The sequence below is a fragment of the Pituophis catenifer genome, unplaced genomic scaffold (genome assembly GCF_029215685.1).
Source record: "Pituophis catenifer annectens isolate HBS135680 unplaced genomic scaffold, rPitCat1.0.hap2 SCAF_1, whole genome shotgun sequence".
Lineage (NCBI taxonomy): Eukaryota > Metazoa > Chordata > Lepidosauria > Squamata > Colubridae > Pituophis > Pituophis catenifer.
In genome coordinates this window covers 231,278,000-231,302,839 of record NW_027256881.1, presented here as the reverse complement: position 1 = coordinate 231,302,839, position 24,840 = coordinate 231,278,000, and the positions used below count along the sequence as shown (strand labels likewise).

General features: G+C 40.4%; 1 protein-coding gene and 1 long non-coding RNA gene across 2 annotated transcripts in view; one reads left to right on the top strand and one right to left on the bottom strand.

Annotated features, from left to right (window-relative positions):
- LOC139327329 (uncharacterized) overlaps nt 1-22,348 on the top strand; it is a 28,397-nt gene extending 6,049 nt beyond the window's left edge. Inside the window, exon 3 of the long non-coding RNA XR_011601663.1 lies at nt 21,314-22,348. This is a non-coding gene — a long non-coding RNA (uncharacterized lncRNA). The remainder of the gene's footprint in view (nt 1-21,313) is intronic.
- Nucleotides 659-19,441, bottom strand: CATIP (ciliogenesis associated TTC17 interacting protein). Its single transcript, XM_070957126.1, has 9 exons — nt 19,367-19,441; nt 16,612-16,840; nt 15,056-15,111; nt 11,351-11,437; nt 9,632-9,802; nt 8,533-8,657; nt 4,969-5,045; nt 4,607-4,695; nt 659-871 (listed from the first exon to the last, which is right to left on the bottom strand). Exons 1-9 carry the CDS (start codon nt 19,439-19,441, stop codon nt 659-661), a joined length of 1,122 nt encoding a protein of 373 aa, XP_070813227.1.
- Nucleotides 22,349-24,840: the final 2,492 nt, after the last annotated feature.

Sequence of the window (24,840 nt, the reverse complement as noted above, 5' to 3'; positions counted from 1 at the left end):
AGTCAAAATAACACATCACGTGTCCTTAAATATTGACTGAAGGAGAGGAAGTTCAGAATATGTTCCCATTTTTAATAAATGTTGGGTTGCAGTTTGTTTTTTAAAACCAACACTATGCAAAATGGGGAACATATGTCTCATAACAGACATTTTGGACTGCAGTTTGTACAAACCACAGCTCTAGGTCCAACTATGGTTTATCATTATAGTTGAACTGGAATCAGTGACTACCTTTTCCACAGCCAATAGCTGTAATTTTACTGAGTTTTTAAATCATGGATACTTTTTATTTGGATCTGTCCTTTGGGAGTAGTTTGCGGAAACTGGATTAGGTTTTTTTAGGTGGTTCCTATCTTTAACAAAAAGGCTATTTATAGTATTTAGCTACCCATCATTTTTTATTAAACTGCAATACAATACAGTACAATACTATAATCTCTATCTCCCCATATGCACTCTCTGTAATTCAGCAGTTTTTAATGGCAGACATTCCAAACATCATTTGAGAAAGGGGATGACCAAAATGGAGTCTCCAGTATTTGTGGTAAAAGGGGAGCCATGCAACTCTCTAAAAGAGGCACTCCCACAGCTTCAAGAAATAGCTCTACCAAAGTCCCAAATTATTCCCTGGATCTTTATTATTTTTATCAGAGTCATTTTAGACATAGCTGCGAAAGGGGCTGGGCTTGTCAGATGACCGAAATGATCTGCATGGCGGTTGTTGGGAAGAAAAGGGAGCGAAGAATTCAGCGGCAAAGGTGACCACATCATCGGGCTTGCGAAGGAGAAGCAGTTGCAAGAAATCTGCCAGCAAGGTGTTGAGTTCTGGATGGCGACGCACGTAGGTAGCATGGCTTGCTTGTAGCTCTTCCTGTGAAAAGCAAAGCAGCCCATTCTGTCTATAGTTCATCAATGGCAGTAAATGAGGATCAAAATAAGATTGTAATATGCCCCCTACCCCTGCAATGCCATTTTAAAAAACTCTCCTGCCCTAAGAAATGTATAGCCTCATCAGCTATGTGTTTTGGTATGAGCCATAATCACCAATTGTTGGCTATGCTACTAGCAACTGCATTCAAAACATCTCAGGTTACTTAATGTCTCTGGAGATTCTCAGTCATCCAGGTCATGTCCCAAAGGTGCTTTTTCAAGAGGCAACTGGACTTTCTGGTTTTTCTTTGAAGACAGTTCACTTCTCATCCAAGCTTCTTCAGCTCTGTCTGGATGGTGGTGAATGGAAAGATTTATACTCCTTGCAGACAGCTGGTCATTTGCAGCCTTTTAACAAGTCATTAAGGCCATCTGGAGATTTATCTGTGTCATCAGGGTCACCTGAGTGGTGCAAATGGGTGTGGCGCCTTCTTGGAACTGCTGAAAGTCTACAACAGTCTACAACACAGTCCTTTGCCACAATCCTGAAATGCCACAAAGCATTTCAGGTTGCTTGTTTTATCTTCAACATAGGAATGAACATTAGATGCTCTTGTCTATTTCTTGTGTTTTTATTCCATTGGCATTTTGATCATACAGCCACACCACTGTCAGCCCAATGATGCTCGCTAGGACTTCCTCCAGGACTAGATTATGTATTAACTGGAGATTTGTGATTCTGGATGCCAAAGTAAATTCATTTAAAATCAATGGCATTTGTTAGTTATGAAAGTCCCATTGATTTCATGACAATGAAGTATAATTAATTTATTCTACATTCAACTACTGTAGCTCTTTAGCATTACCTCCAGATCAAGGCATCACATCTTGACATTTTTATTCACTACAAGTTCCAAACAAGTCAGACTTCCATTTACTAAATAAGCCAATTATGAAATAGTTATCTATAAGCCTCGACCCCTTCAATGCTGGGCAAAAAGCAGGAAGTATCATAGGGAAAAGACTCCATCTCTCTCCTTCTCTCTCGTTATGCTTATCTCTACAGCATTTGTTTTTAAGTATAAAAATGTTGTAAAATTTAGAAGTGATTGCACCCTGCCACACTGGGGAATATAACTACTTCAGGTTTGAATTGTTGGGTTGTTGCAGTGTTGTTTTCTGAACTTACTTTGATTCTTGCAGATTTTGTGACCAGGCTAGAAACATCATCAGTTCATGCAGGAGTACAGTTTGATCGTTGTTTGTATGATAAATTGTCTTGGGGCATTGTTTCTTCCTTGTTTTTTCTTGTCTGGGGATTAATAGGTGTGTGATGGGAGGAGGTGTATTTGAGTCTTTCTTTGACCTTTGGTTGCTTCCTTTCCTGAATAATTTGCAGATAATGCTTATCTCAATGTGCCTGTTAATGGATGATTCATCAGAGCCATGGCCCTAGGAATACTCTTGCATTTTTGGAACAGATTTAGTTTGGCATGTCTGCAATTTTACAATTGCTATTGTGGTTTTTACAGTCTTTCTGCGGCATGTTGTAAATGACTCCTGCTTTGTGTTCAATGGCTGTTGGTTTTGCTTAGGGTAGTTTGGCTGTATTTTGTTGGTTTATGGACTACCATGATGCCTAGAGGTTGTAGCAGTTTGCTGATCGTTTCAGGGAAGTTTTTGACATATAGTAGTTATCTTATTAATAGGTTGTGCAGCTTTGTGTAATTGTTGGTTGTATGGTTAGATATTTTTTGTTGAAGTTGCTTAGCAATAGTAATAGCACTTAGACTTAGATATCCCTTTACAATGCTTTACAGCCCTCTCTAAGTGGTTTGCAGAGTCAGCATATTGCCCCCAACAATCTGGGTCCTCATTTTACCCACCTCGGAAGGATGGAAGGCTGAGTCAACCTTGAGCCTGGTGAGATTCGATCTGCCAAATTGCAGGCAGCCTGCAATATTGCACTCTAACCACTGCGCCACTGAGCCACCACTGTGGCTCATCTATTGCACTGTAACATGGAATAGAATAGAATAACAGAGTTGGAAGGGACTTTGTAGGTCATTTAGTCCAACCCCCTGCTCAAGCAGGAGACCCTATACCAGGGCTATCAAACTCGCGGGCCGGATGCATCATGTGCTGGCCATGCCCACGTCCGCTTTAGTGAAAGGGGAAAAAAAAGTCACAATATGTCATGTGATGCCGTCATGACAACGCAGGTTTGACACCCCTGCCCTATACCATTACTGACAGATGGCTGTCCACTCTCTTCTTGAAAGTCTCCAGTGATGAAACTCCCACAAGGGCAAACTTCCACTATTCTCACTGTCAGAACATTTCTCCTTATTTCTAGGTTGAATCTCTCCTTGATCAGTTTCTATCCATTATTCCTTGTCTGGAATAAAGACGTGTACAGGTAGTCTATTTCAGGTTTTTGGAATTCTAGGTTATTGCAGTATATCACGCCTCTAGCAATTCTTACCCAGCTTCTTTTCTGTGCCATTGGGTTGTTGCTGGGATAGTTCAGTGAACCTGACTGTTGTTTTATGACACACCAATAGCCAAACACATAACTGGAGTCATTTAAAGCATATAATGCAAGGTCTGTGAAAATTACTGTGGGCCAAAGAGGAAGAAAACTGAAAGAATGCATTCACAAACATCTTCTAGAAGTCAGAAGACATGGTGAAAAACTCCTTAATTTCACAACATGCTGACGAGTTCAACCAGAAATTCAATTGGCGAACTATAGACTTGTAAACCAGATGTAAAAATGCAAGAGAATTCTTAAAGACACAGCAGTCTCACAAGGCAGCTATTAACAGACATTTCTTTATTTATCAGATTTTTATCCTGCCTTCATTACTTTATAAGTAACTCAAGGCTGCAAACATACATCATACTCTTATATCCCCCCAAACAGAAACTCCATGAAGTGAGTTGGGCTAAGAGAGAATGACTAGACCGAAATGACCCAGCTGACTTTCACAGTAACACTCATGGAATGTCTGCAGGAAGTGAAAGAAGCTTCGAGGGCACCAAGAAATCAATGACCAGACACTGCTCAGAGATTTTATGTTATTACAGGTTGTCCTCGACTTACCACCGTTTGTTTAATGACCATTTGAAGTTACGACGACCCTGAAAAAAGTGACTTATGACTGTTTTTCACACTTTCAACTGTTGTAGCATTCTCATGGTCACATGATCAAAATTAAGATGATTGGCAACTGTTTCATGGTTATGATGGTTGCAGTGTCCCGGGGTCATAAGATCACCTTTTGCAATCTTCTGACAAGCAAAGTCAATGGGGAAGCCAGATTCACTTAACAACCATGTTACTAACAACATCTGCAGCGATTCACTTAACAATTGTGGCAAGAAAGGTTGTAAAATGGGGCAAAGCTCACTGAACTGTTTTGCTTAGCAACAGAAATTTTAGGCTCAATTGTGATTGTAAATTGAGAGTTACCTTTAGATTATGCGGAAGTAAAATGAGTTAATTATCCCATGAACTTAGAAGTTGTCATATTACGAGCCATACTTCAGATGTTACCCGTATTTCCCCAAAAATAAGACTGGGTCTTATATTAATTATTGCTCCAAAAGAAGCAATAAGAATTTAGGTCTTATATTATGAGCATCCTGAAAAATCATCCTAGGGTTTATTTTCCAGTTAGGTCTTATTTTCAGAGAAACATGGTACTCTGCCCTTAATCCCCGAACAATTTACCTTTCTGTCTAAAAACTTGGAATATAATTCGGCATCCTCTTCCCAGTCTAAGGGGACTTTTTCAAAGACAGGACGAGGGTCTGGTTCATCTGGAAAAAGAATGGAAAATGGATAAGAAGTATTCAGGATATATAGGAATGTAGGATATATAGACAGTGTGGAGCAGAACATATTGTAGTACACATTTGAAATTTTCTTGTTTTTAAAGAGAAGGTGTTCCTGTTGTTTTCCTGAGACAGATGATCTATTCCAACAGTTGTCCATTTCAGACAAAAAGAACACCTCAGTCAGCAGCAATCCCAATCCAATGCCGGCAACAATTCCTATTTGCAACACAGGGAGAATGCCTGTGAGGATATTACCTATGTCAATCAAAATGGGCATCTGCCGGATCACCATGGTGGCCGGAGATCCAACTTGTACACGGCGAGATAAATGCCTGGATGGAGGAAGATGGAAGGGAAACAAATTAATGGGAGTTTCTGCATTTGTTTGTAGGACTGAGAGAGAGAGGCAGTAGCCAATGGCAGAGCTGGGCTAAGAACCAAATTGAATTGCAACAGATCAAAGTAATTTATGATTCCCAATTATCAACATCAGAAGTAATAAGAGAACTTATGTTCTAACTTATAACACCACTGAAAAGAACAAAGCTTTGGATTACAAGGAAGGATGGAATGTCCCAGGTTAGGACTAAAACCATATATGACTTCCATAGGTTCACTGTGAAATGTGGATGGTTTATTATTGGCATGCATGCTTGCCAAATTCCTTTGGCTTTAAATATAGTGAATTCAGGTGAAGTCATAAATCAAATTAAATTTGTTCTCTAGTAATTGATCTACTGACGTATTTTTCGGTACAAAAATTACGAAGCTTCCCTTTTATTTCACTTATCCAGGTTGCCAAGTCTTTAAATTACCAAGCAAGGACTAACCCAGAACCTGCTTATGAAGCTGACATTTCGTAAACATGGCAAGCCAAACGCAGACACTTTATGACAGCAGGCTGTATAAACCCCAAATGCTTGCTATAAATGATCATGTTTGGCTACTGGTGTGCCACAAAACAATCATGTGGAAAGAAAGAAAGAAAGAAAGAAAGAAAGAAAGAAAGAAAGAAAGAAAGAAAGAAAGAAAGAAAGAAAGAAAGAAAGAAAAAGAGGTAGCTAGTGAGTGTCTTGTTCTATTCCTCGAAAACATTTCCTCAGTTTACTAAAATTACTGCTTTCTATCCCTAAAACCGCGATGGCGAACCTATGGCACGAGTGCCACAGGTGGCACGCGGAGTCATATCTGTGGGCACGTGAGCGTTGCCCTAGGTCAGCTCCAGTTCGCATGCATGCACCAGCCAGCTGATTTTCGGGCCTTCTGGCCCACCAGAAATTGGGAAAGGGGCTGTTTCCAGCCTTCAGAGGGCCTCCGGGGGTGTGGGGAAAGCCGTTTTTGCTCTCCCCAGGTTCCAAGAAAGCCTCTGGAGCCTGGGGAGGGCGAGAAACGGGTCTACCCGGCCCACCGGGCCATCACGTGCCAAAAGCGGGGAGAGCATGGGGGGGTTTGCACACATATGCACGGGGAGGTCGGGGCGCATTGACTTATGGGTGTGAGCACGCGCATGCACAAACCCCCCAAACTCCTCCCGCTTTTGGCATGTGACAGCAAAAAGGTTAGCCATCACTGCCCTAAAACATGGGAATGGACAGTTTGCCTTGTGGGAAGTATGAACTCAATGGCACGGAACTCTTCAACACTTCATGACTTACTGACCACAAGAGGGCAGTGGAGTATAGAGTGTTAAGGATTTACTCTGCGTAATTTCTCTAGTACCTTGCATGATCTTTGTCTAACAAATTGCCAGGCTCTGATCCACTTCTTCCCATTTTCTTCCCAAGCTCTTATAGTGTTTGACTATCCTCCAGTAGGATGTAGAGGGCTAGACTTTGTCTATTTCTACCACATAATTTCTGGTAAATAAATCTTATTCCTATAATACAATAGTTATTAGACCTGCTCCACTCATCATTATTCATATCAGATTCCCACACTCAGGAATGCTGTTTTTCTCTCATACACAGACAGAATGCTTCCATCTCCCAACAAGACAAAAGCCCAAAGGAAAAAATGGCTAGATGTAGCTTTAGTCTCTTTAGTATACATGCTGCTTGCTGAAAGCTGTCAACCCAGACTATCTTACTCAAAGAATTATAGAAGATTTAGGGCAGATACACGATATTCAAAAATCAGCTTTTAGATTGAAAAACATCCCAAACTGCAAAAATACTGTAGATAAGCTGTGAATTATCTGGATGTTGTCAGATTGTAAATCTACTCTCCCTAATCATTGGATATGTAAGCAGAGACTGACTGGATGTAGAAAACATCTAGAGGGCCATATGTTATCCTTGGAGTATTTAGAGAAATATTCTTTAAAAGCTTCTAAGAATGGCAAAAGGAAGAGAAGGAGAGACTCAAGTGTGGGGTGTCAGAAAATACTTTGGAAAGTATTGCCCTTGGAAGTAAAAGTGGGATCCTACCTATTAGCAGTCTGTAACATATCCTGTAAAGTAGTTAAGACCATCATGTTAGAAATGGCATTTGGGGGTTGACACCGTAGGATTATTTGATAACTGAACAGCTAAGTATTTGGTTGACTCTTTACATGCCCAATTTTGATGCCCAACTGGTCTAATTTTTAACTTTGCCAGCTCCTTAAGAGTTATTTTGATCTAGGTAGTATAAAATATACATAATAAATAAAAGATTACTATGCATCAACTCAAGCCATTTTTTAATTGGAAAAAGAAGTTTGAGTTAATTGGTAGTACTTGAAAAATTGTAAATGCTTGAAAGAAAACCAAGCTTCAACAGCAGGAGGGATCATGGGCCTTACCAACTAAGTAGCAATAGCAAAGGCTAAATATATACTGAATATACGAAGGAAAAGACTGATGGCCACATTGAATGCAGGAAAAGTCTGAACAGGAATGGCTACATGTAGTCCTTGATTTATGACCACAATTGAGCCCAAAATTTCCATTGCTACGGAAGTCAGTTGTGCCCCATTTTATTATCATTTTTGCCGTGGTTGTTAAGCGAATCACTACAGCTGTTAAGTAAAACATGCGGTTGTTAAGAGACTCTGGCATATCCCACTGACTTTGCTCATCAGATGTTTCCTAAGAAGTTTGCAAATGACAATCCTACAACCCCAGGAGCCTGCAACAATTGTAAATACATGCTGTTTGTCAAGCATCCCAAATTTGATCACACGACCGTGGGGATGTTGCAATGGTCGTAAGGAGGGGTGAAATGTAAAATTTGTTACTACCGGTTCTGTGGGTGTGGCTTGGTGGGTGGGTGGGGTAATGTGACTGGGTGGGCGTGCCCAACTTTTTTTTTTTTTTTAACTTTTCAAAGCATTTTTTTTAGTGCTTTGAAAAGTCTCCGCTGATCAGGCAACTCAGCTGGGAGTTGCCAGAGACTTTTCAAAGCATTTTTTTAACCACCTTTTCGGCCAAGAGGTTGAAGAAACAAATTCTTTGAAAAGCCTCTGACGATCCCAGCTGAGCCGTGCGATCATCAGAGGCTTTTTTTTTTTTACTTTTAAAAGCATTTTTTCGTCGGAAGAGGTTGTAGAAAAAATGCTTTTAAAAGTAAAAAAAAAAAAAAAGCCTCTGATGATCGTGTGGCTCAGCTGGGCGTGGTGGTGGTGGGGGCGCAGGGATTTTTGCTACCAGTTCTCCGAACCACCCGCCGCCATCGCTACCGGATCAGGAGATCTGGTCCGAACTGGGAGCATTTCACCCCTGGTCGTAAGTGTGAAAAGTGGTCATCATTAATTTTTTTTTCAGTGCTGTTGTAATTTTGAACAGTCTTTAAATGAATGGTTGTAAATTAGGGACTACCTGTATATCAGAGCTTCCTTACCCGTCTGGTAAAAAGTAGAATTGCCAATTCAGTGGGGGAGCTTCCACGGCATGTACAGTCCTTTCAATCACAAACACATCCACGTCTTCTTTTTTCACTTTCTGCTTCTGGAAGCGGAGGTTATTCTAGAAAGAGATTGGCAGAAATGGCAGAGAGAGAGAGATGCACAAGGATGGCTGTTCAGACCATGTCTTAGTTGCTCCAGTGAATAAGCAGTTGATTTCAACATTTCATCCCCATATTGCACTTTAGTATGGACAGCTGGTAATCTTTCTTCCCTGGGCTTAAATATTCTAGAGACATTCAGGGTTTATTTTAGGTAAACGGAAACTCTGGGTGGAGGTATCTGGACTTTATTTTTATCCACCAACATCAACACAGGCTACATCTTTATTCCCTGCTCTTTTATCCTCTGCCTCAACATAGATAGTCCTCAACTTAACAACAGTTTGTTTAGTGACCAAAGTTACAACATCACTGAGAAAAGTGACTTTTTTTCACACATGACCAATCCAGCATCCCCCTTGGTCACATGTGATCAAAATTCAGATTTTTGGCCACTGACTCATATTTATGACAGTTGCCGTGTCCTGGGATCATGTGATCATCTTTTGCGACCCTTTGACAAGCAAAGTCAATGGGTAAACTGGGCTCACTTAACAAGGTCATAAAATGGGGCAAAACTCACTTATTACAAATGTCTCACTTAGCGACATAAATTTTGGGCTCAATTGTGATTGTAAATTAAGGGCTTCCTGTACTTCTTTTTTTTTTTTGTTACCAATTATAAATACATAGGAAGAAAAGGGTAAGTCAAAGTAGAGCAAGAGAGCAACAAGAAACTGCTTTATAATGAGGGACACTTTAAGTCCATATAACTTTCTACTGTCTTAAGCTGATTGGTGGTCATTTGATAGAGATTCAGGCAGATTTCCCCAGTTTTTATCCAGAGATGCCAGGGATAACATTGGCACCTTTCGTGAGAAAAACATATGCTCTACTACTCATCTACTGTATAGTTCTTTTCCAAGACAGAATTCCCACTATATTTCTGGCTATCCAGCAGTTCCATTGTAATATACCCACAACCTGAGCTTACATAGGTAGAGGTACAGATGTGCTGGTCAGAGTCAAATGAGAGGAAAGTAGCATTTTGTGGTAAGGACTGCCTCCTGGCCATCACCCGTAGTATCAAGAAGTTGGCAGATTCTGAGACGAGGCCCTCAAGTTGTGCACATCTGTAAGAGAATGTGCTGACGTTGATCTCTTCCTGAGGGAGACAGAAAAGGCTAGACATCCTTCACAAAAGTTCAGTCAACAACCGGAACAGCAGGCCGCCTTGAAGAAAAATGTTTGGGGTTTATAGAAGGCACACCCAAGACAAAGCTACCATTTTTGGGCAAGAAAGAGGAAGAGGAGTACGAGGTCATAATTCTCCTTCCCTCTTCACACCAACTAATTTAAGACTAGGAGTTTTAGTGTTCTCATTTCCGATAAAAGCAATCTGTTTATGATCATCTGACGTTAAATTTACATGCTCTCTTCCAAGCACATCCCTATTTATGCCCCCCAAACCTTCCGAATTAGTTTCAAGTTGGCTTGTAGCCATTCTCCCCCATGCCTCAGAAAATAAGGAATGCCATATAAGACAATATTTCCTTCAACTGGCCAAGAGGACAGGGGAAGGAATGATGTCCAAGCAAGACTTCCCACCCTCATGCCATTTCTTTTTCACACTGGGTGTTTATCTCAAGAAGTTCAAGAAAGAAACAAGAATAGCCTGACTATCAGTATTTGATTTGTGCCATATGAGCTTCCCATGCATTTCTTTTTAATGAAAAGGAGCCTTTAAAAATGAAATTGGATAGGGCAGCAAGCTTGCAAGCCCCAAGAAAAATGTGCATAGGCGCATATTTGCTCAAGGCCACTCTGAGAATAAGTGCTAGAGAGATGCTTAATGAGAATGTGCTCCGAAGACCCTTCAGCAAATTTGGCAGTATTGGGGATAGTCACCTGGTATCAAGCAGATCCAGGCAGTTCAAAGGAGTATAAAGATTTATTACAAACTTAAGCTCTCTACAAGAATCTGAACTACTAACAGTCAAGGCAAATTAGCAGGGTTAAGAATAGAAAGGAATTCAAGGTGGGTTGGACTTAGATCTCTTGTGGGCACGCAGGGACTCATGACTGATGACACGTTTGACCCCTCCCTCAGGCTCAGCCTGGTCATCTCCCACACCTGGATGCTGGCAATACTTATGTTGTCCTGAGGAGAATTGGAAGGGAGATTATATAGTCCAACACTTCAGGAGTTCACTACTGCAGTAACATGGAAGCAAAGGTGAAGCACAGATACAGAAGGGTAATAATACTATTTGTCACTCTGCCCAGGATGCAAAGTGCTTTTGCAGTCTATAGCACCAAGGTTTCTCCACCTGTGCCACTACATTAGCTTCCATAAGGCAGTTAAATGGCAAGATTAACTAGGACAGCCTTCCCTAGTCTATCTTACTGGGGTTAATTAGTTTCGATTTAACAGGATTCATAGCAACAAGTTAGGCAGGTTTTATAGGCTGGCGAAACTCTCACAGATGTTTGGAGTTTTCAGCCTGGCTGGATGTGTGTGGGGATCTTGATGTAACTGAAGGGCGATAGGCTGATGGAAGATGGGTTAGTCTCTGTCTTGAGATCTAGGTAAAGCTATAGGTATTATAATCATCTAACTCATATGAACTGTGAGGAGGAGGAGAATTGGGCTAATATTCCAGGCACAGCTCATTTTACTCACATTTCTTTAGGCACAGCTCATTTTACTCACATCTTTTTCCACTATAGTTTTGGTCAGATAAAGCTGGCCATGCCGCTTCACCACTTTGGTCCTGGTTTCCACTGGATGATCTCTAAGCTGCAGGAAAAGCAAAAAGGAAAAGGAAAAGGTAGCCCAGTTATGCCAGGATTGGCCTCAACTACACAGGCACTTGCTTTCCTGAAAAGGTGGAAGCTTCACAACTAGTTGAGGCTTGAGTTAACCTTCCCTTATATGAGCTTTCCAAAAACCTTTCTTACTTACTTGTTATATCTTGCCTTTCCACCAGAACCTCAAGGTGACACAGCAGAACACTCCTTCCTATTTTCTCCCTGACCGTGAGAACAGCCTTTGAGAGGCCAGTTGTCCGTGAACACATATCAAATTCCTCTTTAAAGCCACTATTATGTCTTTTGATAACGACTCCATTATTTGGAAGGAAAGGTCATCCTTCTCTATTTTAATACCTATAATTTTTCTTCATTAGATGTCTCTAATTTTATTGTTCTAACAGAAGGTACACTTTTTCCATGCCATGCATGTTTTTGTACCCTTGGATCATGTCCTTCCCTCAAGCTGCCTTTCTATCCCAGAGCTATAATTGCACTCAACAATGAACTAAAGGGCCACCATCAGTGAGCTGCTGGACAGCATTACGTGGTCTGTTGTGTGGATGTTTGGGTGGTTTAGGGGTGGGGAATTTGTGGTGGGTGGGGGTGTGTTTGGGATTGTTATGTGTCTTTGGGTGTTAAGTGAATTTTGTTGTATGGGTATACTGTGTATACACGTACGATGACAATAAAGTTGTTGTTGTTGTTATTATGACAGTATACACAGCAAACGTCCATGCTGGATTTCGTATCCCAAATCACTAGTCGAACACTTCCCAAGCGTTTAGGACTGCGTGATGTATTGGCGGATTATGCGAGCAGATCCCAGTAAGGTGGCCTTCTGCAGCTGACCGATGGTGATCTTGTCAGAGCCAATTGTTTTTAAGTGCTTGCCAAGTACCACTGGAACCACCTGCACTGGTTTATGCCAGAATCTCTGCATCATCATCATCATCATCATCATCATCATCATCATCATTATTATTACTATTATTATTTCAAAACAAAAGAATCCCGAACATTTACAGTAACTTTTTCCTTGTCCGGAAAATGCTCATGGATCCCAATCATTTCGACGCCCACTTTTAAATGTTTTTCTTGCTCTATTATGGCAACTAGAACAGTACATGATATTTCAGTTGTAGATGTAGCACAAATCTAATGATCTCTGTTGTTACATTGGTCCATTTCCGAGCTGCTGCAGAGTTGATCTCATCACTGAGCAATCTACTCCAATTTCAAACTTTTTCCTGATTAGCTACAGATATTCCAAACTTCATTAGTGTATATGTGAAGTGCGTCCCAATGTATGTATAAGTGTATATTTATGATTAAATTATATTTTTAATTGAACTGCATTTGCAGTTTGGTTGTCAGTTTAAATATGTCTTTCTTGAATCTTTCAGGATCACTTTCTGATTTTCCCACTCTAGTAGTTTAATAAAAACTCCACAGACTTAGCTATCTCATTGCTTACTCTTGAATCGAAATCATTTGAGAGCAAATTTATAAAACTTTATAAAACCCTAGTAAGACCACACCTGGAATACTGCAACCAATTTTGGTCACCATACTATAAAAAAAGATGTTGAGAATTTGTGAAAAGTTCAGAGAAAAGCAACTATGATGATCAAATGCCTGGAGACTAAAATATATGAAGAACAGCTGTAGGATTTGGGTCTGGCTAGTCTAAATAAAAGAAGAATCAGGGGTGACATGATAGCAGTATTTGAGAGGCTGCCACAAAGAAGAGGGGGTCAAATTATTTGAGAGGTATTTGAGAGGCTGCCACAAAGAAGAGGGGGCCAAATTATTCTCCAAAACTCCAGAGGGCAGGACAAGAAACAATGATTGGAAACTAATAAAAGAGAGAAGCAACCTGGAATTGAGGAGAAACTTCCTAACAGTGAGGACAATTAACCTCACCAATGGAACAGTTTGCTTTCAGAAATCGTGGCGCTCCATCACTGGAGGTTTTTAAGAAGAGATTAGACCAGTGATGGCGAACCTTTTAGACACCGAGTGCCCAAACTGCGCGTGTGTGCATGTCCAAACAGAAAGATGCGTGCCAGCACGCAGACATGCACGAATGCATGCATGGACATGTGCGAACACACACATGCGTGGTATGTGCGCAGGCATGCGTGCACACATATGCAGCAGAGACCCGAAGACCAGCTGGCCGGCGGGAGGCAGGACATCTCAACACCGGCAGCACGGCAAGAGGTAAGATCTTTTCCTTTCATAAGCTTCTGTTTCATTGTTTGCAGAGAAACAGAAGCTCAAGAAAGAAACGCCATGGAGATCTGACCTGGGGCGATGGCATGCGTGCCTGCAGAAAGAGCTCCGCATGCCAGTTGTGGCACGCGTGCCATAGGTTGGCCATCACGGGTATAGGTTCTTCTGCTTGAGCAGGGGGCTGGACTAGAAGACCTCCAAGGTTCTTTCCAGCTCTATTCTATTCTTCTAAATTCAAATTAAAAAGCTTGTTAATAAACTGCCCTTTTATTGTTACTCATGATTTTTTTTTAATTAATTAACAAACCATACAGGACAAGTCATCTTTTCCCATGATTTTGCTGTTTAATCATGAAACTATGATGAGGAACTTTTGTGAAAGGCTTTTTTTTTTTTAAGTGTTGATTGGGTTATCTCTAGCCACGTGCCTGCTGACACTCTAAAACAGCTCTAAGGGAATTGCTTCTGCAAAACTCCTAATTTTTTACTGCCATCTAATGTTTTGCATTAGTTTTGCAACCCAGATCTGGTGGCCCTCTTCTTGTCCCTTGTATTTCAATACAAAACTTTAAAAAATGGGTTAAAAAAATGGTAAAAATGTCCCTGCAGGTTTTTACTCCGTTAGTTGTAGCCGACTTTAGAGGGTGGTGTTCATCTCTGTTTCTTTAAACTATTGAGCCAGCATTGTCCAAAGATGTGGTCATGAAACTAGCATGACATCATGCCACAACACAGAGCGTGTAGCGAAACAAGGAATACTGTTAATGCTGTTACTTCTCCACCAAAATGGTATTTATTTATCTACTTCAGGGCTGTCAGATTCCCAGCCCATGGGCCGGATGCATCACATGCTGGCCACGCCCACTCTCGGTTTGGCGAAGGGGGAAAAAGTCCTGATAAGTCATGTGACAATGACGTGAGTTTGACACCCTTGATTTACATGCTTTCCAACTGCTAGGTTGGCAGGAGCTGAGGCAAATGATGGGAACATCATGTGGTGGTAGGACTCAAACGGCAGGAGCATAGACCTTCTCCGACGTATTTTATGTTGCAGCCTCTTTAATACAAGACAGAGGTTGAAGGGATCTGGACCCATCCTCTCATCCATCTTTTTCTGAAAAGCAACCAGCATTTTTTGCTACTGAAATTTACCAGGTAGCTGTTCTCCTACTCCACCCAATGACCTTTCCCATTTAATTTTGCTGCACCTTCCACCTGCCAACTTGTTTCTGAGCTTTTAAAAGGGGTGGGGTTTTTTTTGCACATTTTAGCACTTTGGGGAAGGCTGCAGATGTTCCAGCACTGCCAGATCCCTACTAGATAACGAAGCCAGCAGTGAGGGGGAAAGCAAAATACATTAGTTACTCACCCTCATACTTTCCTGAATACGCTGCTCCAAAATCTCCAGTTTCTTTGATACGTATCCTGATAGGAAAAAAAGGGCATTTGTAGGAAATCACGGCAATGACACAGCTGTTTTATTTCCTTTCAGGCAGCTTTCCCCAATGTAATGGTTTATTTATGTGTTCATTTATGACTCTGAATGGCCACATTGGTAATGGGATAATGGGAAATCAGATAATGGGAATTTTAGTCTGGAGAATATTAGGTTAGAGACAACTGTTGGGGGATATCTTGGCATGTTGGTGCTGCATGGAAATTTCTTCTGATTCTTGGAAATGTTTCATCTTTCACCAGTGGGTTATGGGTCTGTCTGTAATCTTCTGTTCTGGTGTGAACTGCTTGTAATAACATCTTAGCCCAACAAAGTCTTATTTGTGCAGGAATGAAACTTAGTTTTCCACATTCCTTGTCCTGTCCTATTGACTTTCCAATTAGAAAAGCGTCTAAATTGAGATACTTGGGGAAAAGAAGAGTCTCAAAATGCTAGCTTTGCACTCTTGCTTTTATCAACATTGGTAAAAGTATTGTTTCTATAATTGCCTAAATCCGAAAGGCAAGATGGGACATCAGCAAAGAATGGCTGATGAAGTCTTTTCAGATACGGATGTATTTGCGACTGTCCAAATAATATTTTGGTTTTTTTAAATTTATTTAAAATGTCACTGCAATAATAAAAAACATTTTAACCACATTCTGCTAATCAGAAAGGAATAGGAAATAATTAAAGAAATGATATCTGCAAGGAGTAACACATCACACAAAATGTGTAGACCACTAATGAATGCAATTCTAAACTTATCTTTTTTTAATTATACCTGAAAGTCCCATGAAATTTAGTACTAGCAGCTTCTAGTATCTATTGAACAGATATTTACTTGGTTTTTATTTGTATCCTATAGTATTTATATTCCATGGTAAAGCAGTTAATACCAAAAAGCATACAAGAAAATTTGATGGGACTTATTTCTAAATAAATCTGGTAGGAGCCAGCCAATTAAGACAGGAATTAAAATGTTTTAATTGGACTAGTAAAATATTAAAAGTATAAGTAGTGCAGTAGCTCACTGCAGAAGACTTATGCTTCCGATGCATAAAGGAACCCTATGCAATCTTAGATCAAGTATCGGGATCAGAATACGGGAGAAGAATATCAAACTGAATCATTCTAACTACCATCGTTATCTCTCTGTTTCTGATATCCCCATGTCACCAATTTTAAAAACGGAAGCCTGCATTTAGGCATAGCAATATGTTTAGACTTTCTCTTCTCCCTTATCACCCTCATTATGTTAATTTGTGCTAAGGTGTGACTTATGGCTTCAAGTCAGCGTTGGCAAGATTTCAGAAGTGGTTTGCCGCTGCATCCTTCCTAGGGCTGGGAAAGAGTGACTGGCTCGAAGTCACCTAGCTGGCTTCATCCCAAGGTGGGACTAGAATTCCCAGTCTCCTGATTTCTAATTTGGTGCCTTACCCACTAGCTAGACCAAATTGGCTTATGTTGAATTAATGCACTGAATTTACCTGTAAGGGAGATTTTGCAAGTTACCCCATCGATGGTCCCTTTGCTGTTTGCAAGGACCAGGAAACAGTCTTCTTCTTGCCATCCATCCAACGAATAGCAGGCCCACTTCACTGAGATGGAAAACGTTCCTATAGTTTCTCCAGACTCTGAAATAGCCACGAGTGATTCTTCAAAAAGGCAGGGCTGAATTTCTTTTTTTTCTGAGAAATGAGATGTAGCAATTTCATCCTCAGAAAGACAGGAAGAAAATTTTACTTACTCTCACACGGATAAACTGGGATGGCCCAGTTGGGTTAGAACCTCTCTTTAGCACTTTCTTGTCCTGGTTTCATTCTCAATTTACCCATGTAGGGTATCTCTGTGTTAAAACAAATTTGGGGGGTGGGGGGAAGAATGCAACCCACTTTTTGCTTCCTTCCTCTTTGTCTACAGATCAGATGAATCTTAACTTCAAATAACTCTCTCTTCTCAGAACTCGGGGAATTGAATTACACAATAACAACTATGTGTAAAAACTGTGCTTAAAGCATATTAAGCCTGCTTAGTGTCATGGAAATACTAACATCTGGCCATCTTTTATGGAACTAGACAGCTCATAAGTTATATAAGTTATGCAAATAATTTAAGTCTCTTGTCTTTCAACCAGCATTTGGACCACAAATGTCTCACAAAAGCTCTTATTCAGGAGAGTATTTTCAACAGACTTTTCTGTTCAAAGACAGAGTTGTCTCAAGGAGCCAATGAAAAACAGGAATTGTTAAGTAAAGCATGGATTGATGGCAAAACACAAGTTTGGAAAACTATTAGATCAACAATCTGGGCTGAGAAGAGGAAGTTGAATATGCCTGGAATCTGGATGGGAAGGAACCAACTCAACCTTGGTAAGATGGAGTGATTTGGGATTTTTGACTCCCAAGTTGCAGTGACATGCCATCTTTGATTCTGGATGGGGTGGCATTCCCCTGGACAGAGCCAGTGCCCAATTTGGGGGTCTTCTTAGACTCATAGCTAACGCTCAAGGAGTAGGTGGCAGCTGTGGCTAGGGAGGCCTTCCCATATATTTATCTTGTGCATCAATTGTGCCATTTCCTAGATTGGGAGGCCTTGATCACACCACTCCTGCCTTGATCACTTCCTATTTGCAGTGAGCTCTACGTGAGGCTGCCTTTGAAAATGATCCAGAAACTACAACTGGTGCAGAATGCAGTGAATTGTGCAGTGTTGGGTACTGTTGGTTACTTCTAAGTTCACCCATTTTACACTCCTGCTGTTGAAGCTACACTGGATTTCAGTCCCCTTCCAGATGCAATTCAAGGTGTTGGTTATTACCTTTAGAAACATATGGCATAGGTTATCTGTAGGACACCCTCTGTCTCTCCCACCAGAATAGGTAGAATAGGCACACTCTAGGTCCCTTACCAAAAGCATTATGGGTTCTTGGAATCCTGCCTTTTCCATGACAGCTCTTGCCTAATGGAACACCCTCTCCCTGAAGACCTGACAATCCCCCCTATTTTTAATCTTCTGGGGAGCACTCAGAACCTGGCTGTTCCCATAGGCCATGGGTGTCAAACTCACTGTATCACGTTGTCATCACGTGACATTATCACGATGGAAGAAAATGTGGTTGCAGCACCATATTTTTCTGGGTTTTTTTCTTTTTGGGTTTCACTGCAGTTGTAATTGTACATGTGGCTTTTTTTTGTTGAGTGTAAACCTCTTAAAGCTTGGTTTTAAGATGGGTAGCTGTACTAATGTTTTAAATAAAATTAATTAAATTAATGTGGATTGCCAGTTGGAGACTGGAGTGTTAACATTGGTAAATCCATGCTCCTTGCTAACTGAAAACATTCCTTAGCTGTTTTGAATGAAGGGCCAAATTAGACTAGCCTGGTCTCAAAGATCTCATGTCTTAATAGGCTTTTGGGTGAAAGAATTCCCTCCTGTAACTACAGTTGGAGAGGAGAAGGTAAATACCTCTCTTCTTGTGTATTTTGGTCCTGATATAAATCTCTTGCTTTGCTGCATCTATTATGATTTTGAGAACCCAGATTTCATAATACTGCATTCTGGGCATCCTTCAGCTGTGTTAGGATTACAATTTCCGGGCCAATAGGGTTAATTCTCATCATAGCTATGAATTATGGGAATTGTAGCTCCAGCAGAACTAGAAAGTTTCTGGTGTGAACAAATCTGGTTTAAGCACCCTACCTACGGTTCTGCAAGATATCTATTTTGTAAAATTCAGCATAGCAAAATATTCATGTCAACTATAGTTTTTGCTTAAAAGACAATTCTGAAATAAAAAAAGCAAGGGTACAGGTAGTCCTCGACTTACGACCACAATTGAGCCCAACATTTCTGTTGTGAGACATATGTTAAGTGACTTTTGCCCCATTTTATGACCTTTCTTGCCACAGTTGTTAAGTTAATTCGCTGCAGTTGATCAGTTAGCCACACATTTGTTAATTGAATCTGGCTTCCCCATTGACTTTGCTTGTCAGAAGGTCGCAAAAGGGGATCACATAATCCTGGAACACTGCAACCGTCATACATGTGAGTCGGATGCCAAGCATCTGAATTTTGATCATGTGAACGCAGGGATGTCACAATGATTTTAAGTTTGAAAAAATGGTCATTTTTCAGTGTCGTTGTAACTTTGAATAGTCACTAAATGAACTGTTGTAAGTCAAGGACTAACTGTGTATGTCATACATTAAAGGGCCACTCACCAATGAGTGAAAGGAAACTCACTGCTTCCTTGCTGGCAGCTGGGATTCGTTCTGTTAGTTCAGCTTCTTCTGGCCCTTCTGATGACTTTTTTTGCATGTTGGAGAAATGAGTGTTTTGAGACCTGGAACTGATGGAAGGATGCACTTTTCAGGAACGGCAATGCTCTGAAAAGAGGAGGTGGGTTTTGTTAGTAGTGGCAAATTGTAATAATACTCTTTATCCAAGTACTAAGATTCCTAAGCAGTAATATTGTAACTTGGGTTGGTTGCAATTATAGTTACATGCTGTGTGAGGAAGTGGGATAATTCAGTTTACTCTATTTCTGCGTGCAAAAGTCCTTTTATAAAAAATCGTTATTGCTGTTGAGATAATATAGGCTTATATCCTGAAGGCAGGGGTAACTGAGACTGCATGAATACAACTTATGGAACAAAAGGTGACATGGATAAGATCGTATTGTGATATTATACAGAATTTTGTTTCAAATAAGACTTTAGATCTGATTTTCCCCACATCTTTTTCACAAGGTTGCTATATTCTGGCAATACAAATCCAGACAAATGTGTGCATTATGCTATTAGTTTGTGGTTGCACAATTGAGATAAAATTCTTGGCCAAGTGTGCATCCTGAAATTTCATATTTTCTGTATATGCTTGCATACGTATGTGTAGACAGACAGACAGACTCAGAAACCCTAGTCACAGTCACCAATTAAATAAAATGAATACCAGAAAAATTGATTACCGTATTTTTTTGGAGTATAAGACGCACTCCCCCCCCAAAAGAGGGTGAAAATGTGGGTGTATCTTATTCACTGAATGTAGCCCTATCCACCCACCGGCCCCTGCCCTTTGGTCTCTGCCTTCCAGCAATTTGCAAACAGCCCGTTTCAAGTTTCAACTTCAGCACAGCCGGATTAGCACAAGCAGCTGATTGTCAGTTGGCTCGGCCTCTTGACCATCAGCTGTTTCAGGCTGCAGGGATTGCCATTGCCTATTGCGGCTCTCTGCACCGCTGTTTGGGAGGCAGGTATTTTTTTTCTTGTGCTAATCAGGCTGTGCTGAAAATCAAACTGAAACAGGCTCTTTGCTGCAAGGAGGTAAATTGCTGGGAGGCAGAGGCAGATTTTTTTTTCTTGTTTTCCTCCCCAAAAAAGGTAGGTGCGTCTTATAGTCCGAGCATCTTATACTCTGAAAAATATGATACTTAGAAGGTGGTTAGATAGGCAGATTAGATAAGTAGGCAGAGAGACAGACAATTGAGATTTGGCATTATGTAGAGTGATAACAAACAACAGAACACAAGGCAGAATATACATATTTTTTCTCTTTGTGCTTACTTCTCCCCATCTAACAATTATGAAAATCTAAATTGTGTGTGTTATGTGTAAAAGAAAGCCTTTGAAGATTTTTGTCTCCTGCTGACTGCCTGGATTAATCCCTGCAGTGTTCTTGGCATTATTTTCAGAAGTAGGTTGCCCTTGCCTTCTTCCTGGGAGTGAGTGATCAGCCCAAGGTCACTCAGTTGGCTTTCATGCCTAAGAAAGGACTAGAACTCCCAATCTCCGGGTATCTAGCCTGTCAGCTTAATGACTACATCACACTGGGTCTCCAGTCTAGATGGAGTAAATCCAGAAATTCAGAAAACATTATTCACATCATTTTAATCATGTTATATAATGAATGAACATTACACTTTTTTAGACCTTCCTATAAGAGTTTGGCAGACTCCTCCATGAACATTTAAGAATGCTCAATATATCCACATTACAAATTTTAACAGCCACTGCCTCACCATAGGGAATTCTGAAAATAGAAGGCTTTCTTCCAAATTTTTCAAAAAGCTCCCATTATCAGAATTATTTGAAAAAAAGTAATAATCTGGCACTTAAACCAGCCTAAAAACCCCAATGATGGCTTTCTATCTTTAGTCCCTTGATATTACCTACTTTTTTCTCCATCCCACAGACACAAGATTACATCATGACTCTTCATGAAGAACTCTGGAGAAAATATGACGATAGAGGACTATCTATACATAGAATTGGGATTCTGGAAAAATGGTAGGAGCCCTGTGAAATGCCCAAACTGAGACTCAACAAACACAACACTTAAATCCATACAAGAAACCACAAAACAATGCAGAACAAAACAAAACAAAACACAAAACAGACCAACTGAGAAATGAGGTCATAGCCATTAACCATTTAAAAAAAGGTATGAGAATAGTAAAGTCTGAAATATTTTATGGTATAAATAACTCAAAATGACATAAGAGGCAAGGAGAGTGCACATCAATCAAGCATCCCATCCCATCAACCTGCATAGAAAACAGGCCAAACCTGGGTCCAATCCAGAGATAATTCTAGGAGTGAAATGAATCCAGGGAGAAGAATTAAGAAGCTGTGATCACTTTAAAACTGGTGGTTCCTGGTGGACAAAGAGATGGAAGAGTTACCATCAATCAGAAATTGTTTCATAATACACAGCGAGTGCCAGCTTGATAACAGGTTTAATAATGAACATGTGAATTCAGGGGTACAGAAAGAATGGCTCCAAAATTCAGATGTTTCCTGTCCTGTGCATATCCTTGCAGTTCTTGTTCTCACCTGTTACAGTCAACAACAGCGGTCCCCGTGTGATGGAAGACCATACAAATCTTTTAAATAAATAAATAAATAAATAAATAATTTACAACACCCATTATATCTCTTCCCCAAAAGGGAATGAAAGAAATGAGGAAAAACTACCCCGCTGCAAGCAAATCACCTTCTCTCATATGCGTTTTCTTTCTTTTTTACAAAGAGGTTGCAATGCATGTACTGGTTTCTATAGCAACACTCCTCTCTCTCTCCCTCCCTCCCTCTCTCTCCCCCACCCTCTCTTAAAGAAACATACCTTGTTAAGAGTTGACAATATTGACCACATTTTTTCATAAAAGGGTAAATAAAGCTAAATCTCTGAGAACAGGAATATACATTTTGGCAGGCACACTATTGAGAATACCAAAAGTGTATTTTAATTTTTCTTACTTTGCTATATCTTTCAGCACAAACAATCAAGACACATCTCTGCAATTGGTTCCTTGTTTAATTTTCAAGAGATCTAATTTAGAAACAATAAAATAAGAAAGAACAGCAATTGGATGCAAACCAAAAAATCTGGCTGACATTGTTTTATGTTTGAAGCAAAATGCTATCAAAACCAAATAATATTTTTAGAAGACTTATTTGTAAATAAGCTCAAAGTTACTAAAGGGAGGGCAGGTGGATATGACACATTTATGAAATAGAGTTGGCATGAATGCAGCTACTAATAGACTGGTCCATGAATTATGGTGAACCATGGTTTAACTGTAGTTTATAAAGCTACTATTGGTTGAATTCACAATCTAAGTGCAACACAAGACCTACTGTTAAGAGATGTTACCTTAGCCATCTTCTTTCTCTTCTCATCTGATTCCAGAGTTGTTTCTAATTGTCAGTACTTTGAGTCTTGATTATATCAAGCTATTATTTTAATAATGGTTTGTTGAATAAACTAGGTTACTAAGATATAGAACGTATATCTATATATTCCAAGTTAAATTAAAATGTATGCATTTATACAATGCTACAATATTATTTAAAACAATATAGGAATCCACCCTAAAGTTAAAATTACAACTTTTTAAAATTACAACTTTTTAAAAAGTTAAATTTAAACTTTCTTGGGATTTTTTGCATAGGCAAAAAGAAGAGACAATATCCGGAAGATGCAAAGCATCATCAAAATTAGAGACACTGATTACCCCAGAAGAAGTAATAATTCTAGTAGGATTTGTAGAATTAAAAACATGCTTCCTTTGCAGGTCTTAATTATTTTGTCCTTTGAACCTGAACTTTCGAGAGCAATTACTTTGAAAGCAATGCCTGATACTGTGATAAAGTATGTGAACAATTAAATAAATTGTATTTAATACAATTGTGCTCACAATCAATCCCAATTATATTCCATTTGCAAACTGTGACTGCTGCAGCACCTCTGCAGTCAGCTGCTGCGGACATGTGATCATGGTTTCCAACACTCCCTGCCTTCTTCCTATAAGATATCTCAACGGCAGGAAGTTGAAGTTTGCTCTTACTCCCACTATTGTTTTGCCCACATGTGGTCATTCTGTTTATTTCTTAAGGGAAGTAAATATTGACAGAGGAAGATCTAACCGATGAGAACTTGTCTGCTATTATATACAATTTACAGGCTACCATTTCAAATGTAGTTCAGTTGTTTAAGACATCTGTGGATTCTATTTACTCAAACCATATTTATGATAGCAGTGTTGCCATTGTTGATGGAAGGACAACTCATAGAGAATCTCTGCCTCAGGATTATTGTAACTGTTATTATTACAATAATAAAAAAGGAAACAAAAAGAAATAGAAAGTAGAAAGTGAGTTAGAAATTAAGGCACTTTTTACTGAGAGGCATCTTCAAAGTAGAAAGATCAAACCTTTGGGGAAAAAATATCATTAGTGGAGCCTGAGTTTTAGGGCTGGGGGATGAGGGAGCTTAAAGCATAGGTTTTTAAATGGTGAATTTTTAATGTTGTATGCTGCCTGGAGCTGCAAACAATTTTCTCTGAATCATTTCAAGGAAGCAATGCAGCAGACAAGTAAGTCAAGGCATTCAAGCGTTCTTTTAAAATAAACAAAGAGTGTCTGCTTTGTTCAGATTCTGGGGAGGGGGGGAGATTCAATATCAGCCTAGGGCAGTGATGGCTAACCTTTTCTGGACTCAGTGACCAAAGCACGCATGCACAAACCTCCAAAATTGCAATGTGCATGTGGCCCCTGTGCATGTGCCCCGCCCCCATGCATACACATGCAGCACCCGCATGTATGTGCCCACATGCGCCCTGCTCCCATGCATGGACGTGCACCCCCTGCATACTTCCTGTGCATACGTGTGCACCCTGCACATGCACTCCACCCTCCTGCATGTGCCCCCCACATGCACTGTCCCCCTCACATGCACCCCACACACACATGCCCCCTGCCCCCCAAGCATGCACGACACAGACCCAAAGACCAGCTGGCTGGTGAGAAGCATGCGCAGATGCGCGGAGCTGAGCTGGGGCGATGGCTCATGTGCCCACAGAGAGGGGTCTGCATGCCACCTCTGGCACGCGTGCCACAGGTTCACCACCACGGGCCTAGGGGTTGGTATACCATCTGGTGGCCCCGCATAGAAAGATACTTGAAGGGACATCAGAGTATCACAATAATTCTAGAAGAAAGTCTTGTACACGTCTTTGGTTTGGACCAGGGGTATCACGTGACGTATCTGGAGTTTTTTCCCCTTTGCTAAACTGGGCGTGGCCGTAGCCAGCGCATGACGCATCCAGCCCATGGGCCGGGAGTTTGGCAGCCCTGGTTTGGACAAAGGACACAAAGAGGAATTAAATGGGAATTGGTTCAGTTATACTTCCTGGACAGAATCTCTCAAGAGCATGAAAT

Excerpts from the sequence above, each read along its gene's own strand:
- CATIP (XM_070957126.1), bottom strand. The coding sequence starts at position 19,441 with ATGCAAAAAAAGTCATCAGAAGGGCCAGAAGAAGCTGAACTAACAGAA. Across the intron at positions 16,841-19,366 it reads CAGCTGCCAGCAAGGAAGCA|GATGAAATTGCTACATCTCA; the intron begins GTGAGTTTCCTT and ends TGTCTTTCTGAG. Across the intron at positions 15,112-16,611 it reads TTGCAAAATCTCCCTTACAG|GATACGTATCAAAGAAACTG; the intron begins GTAAATTCAGTG and ends TTTTCCTATCAG.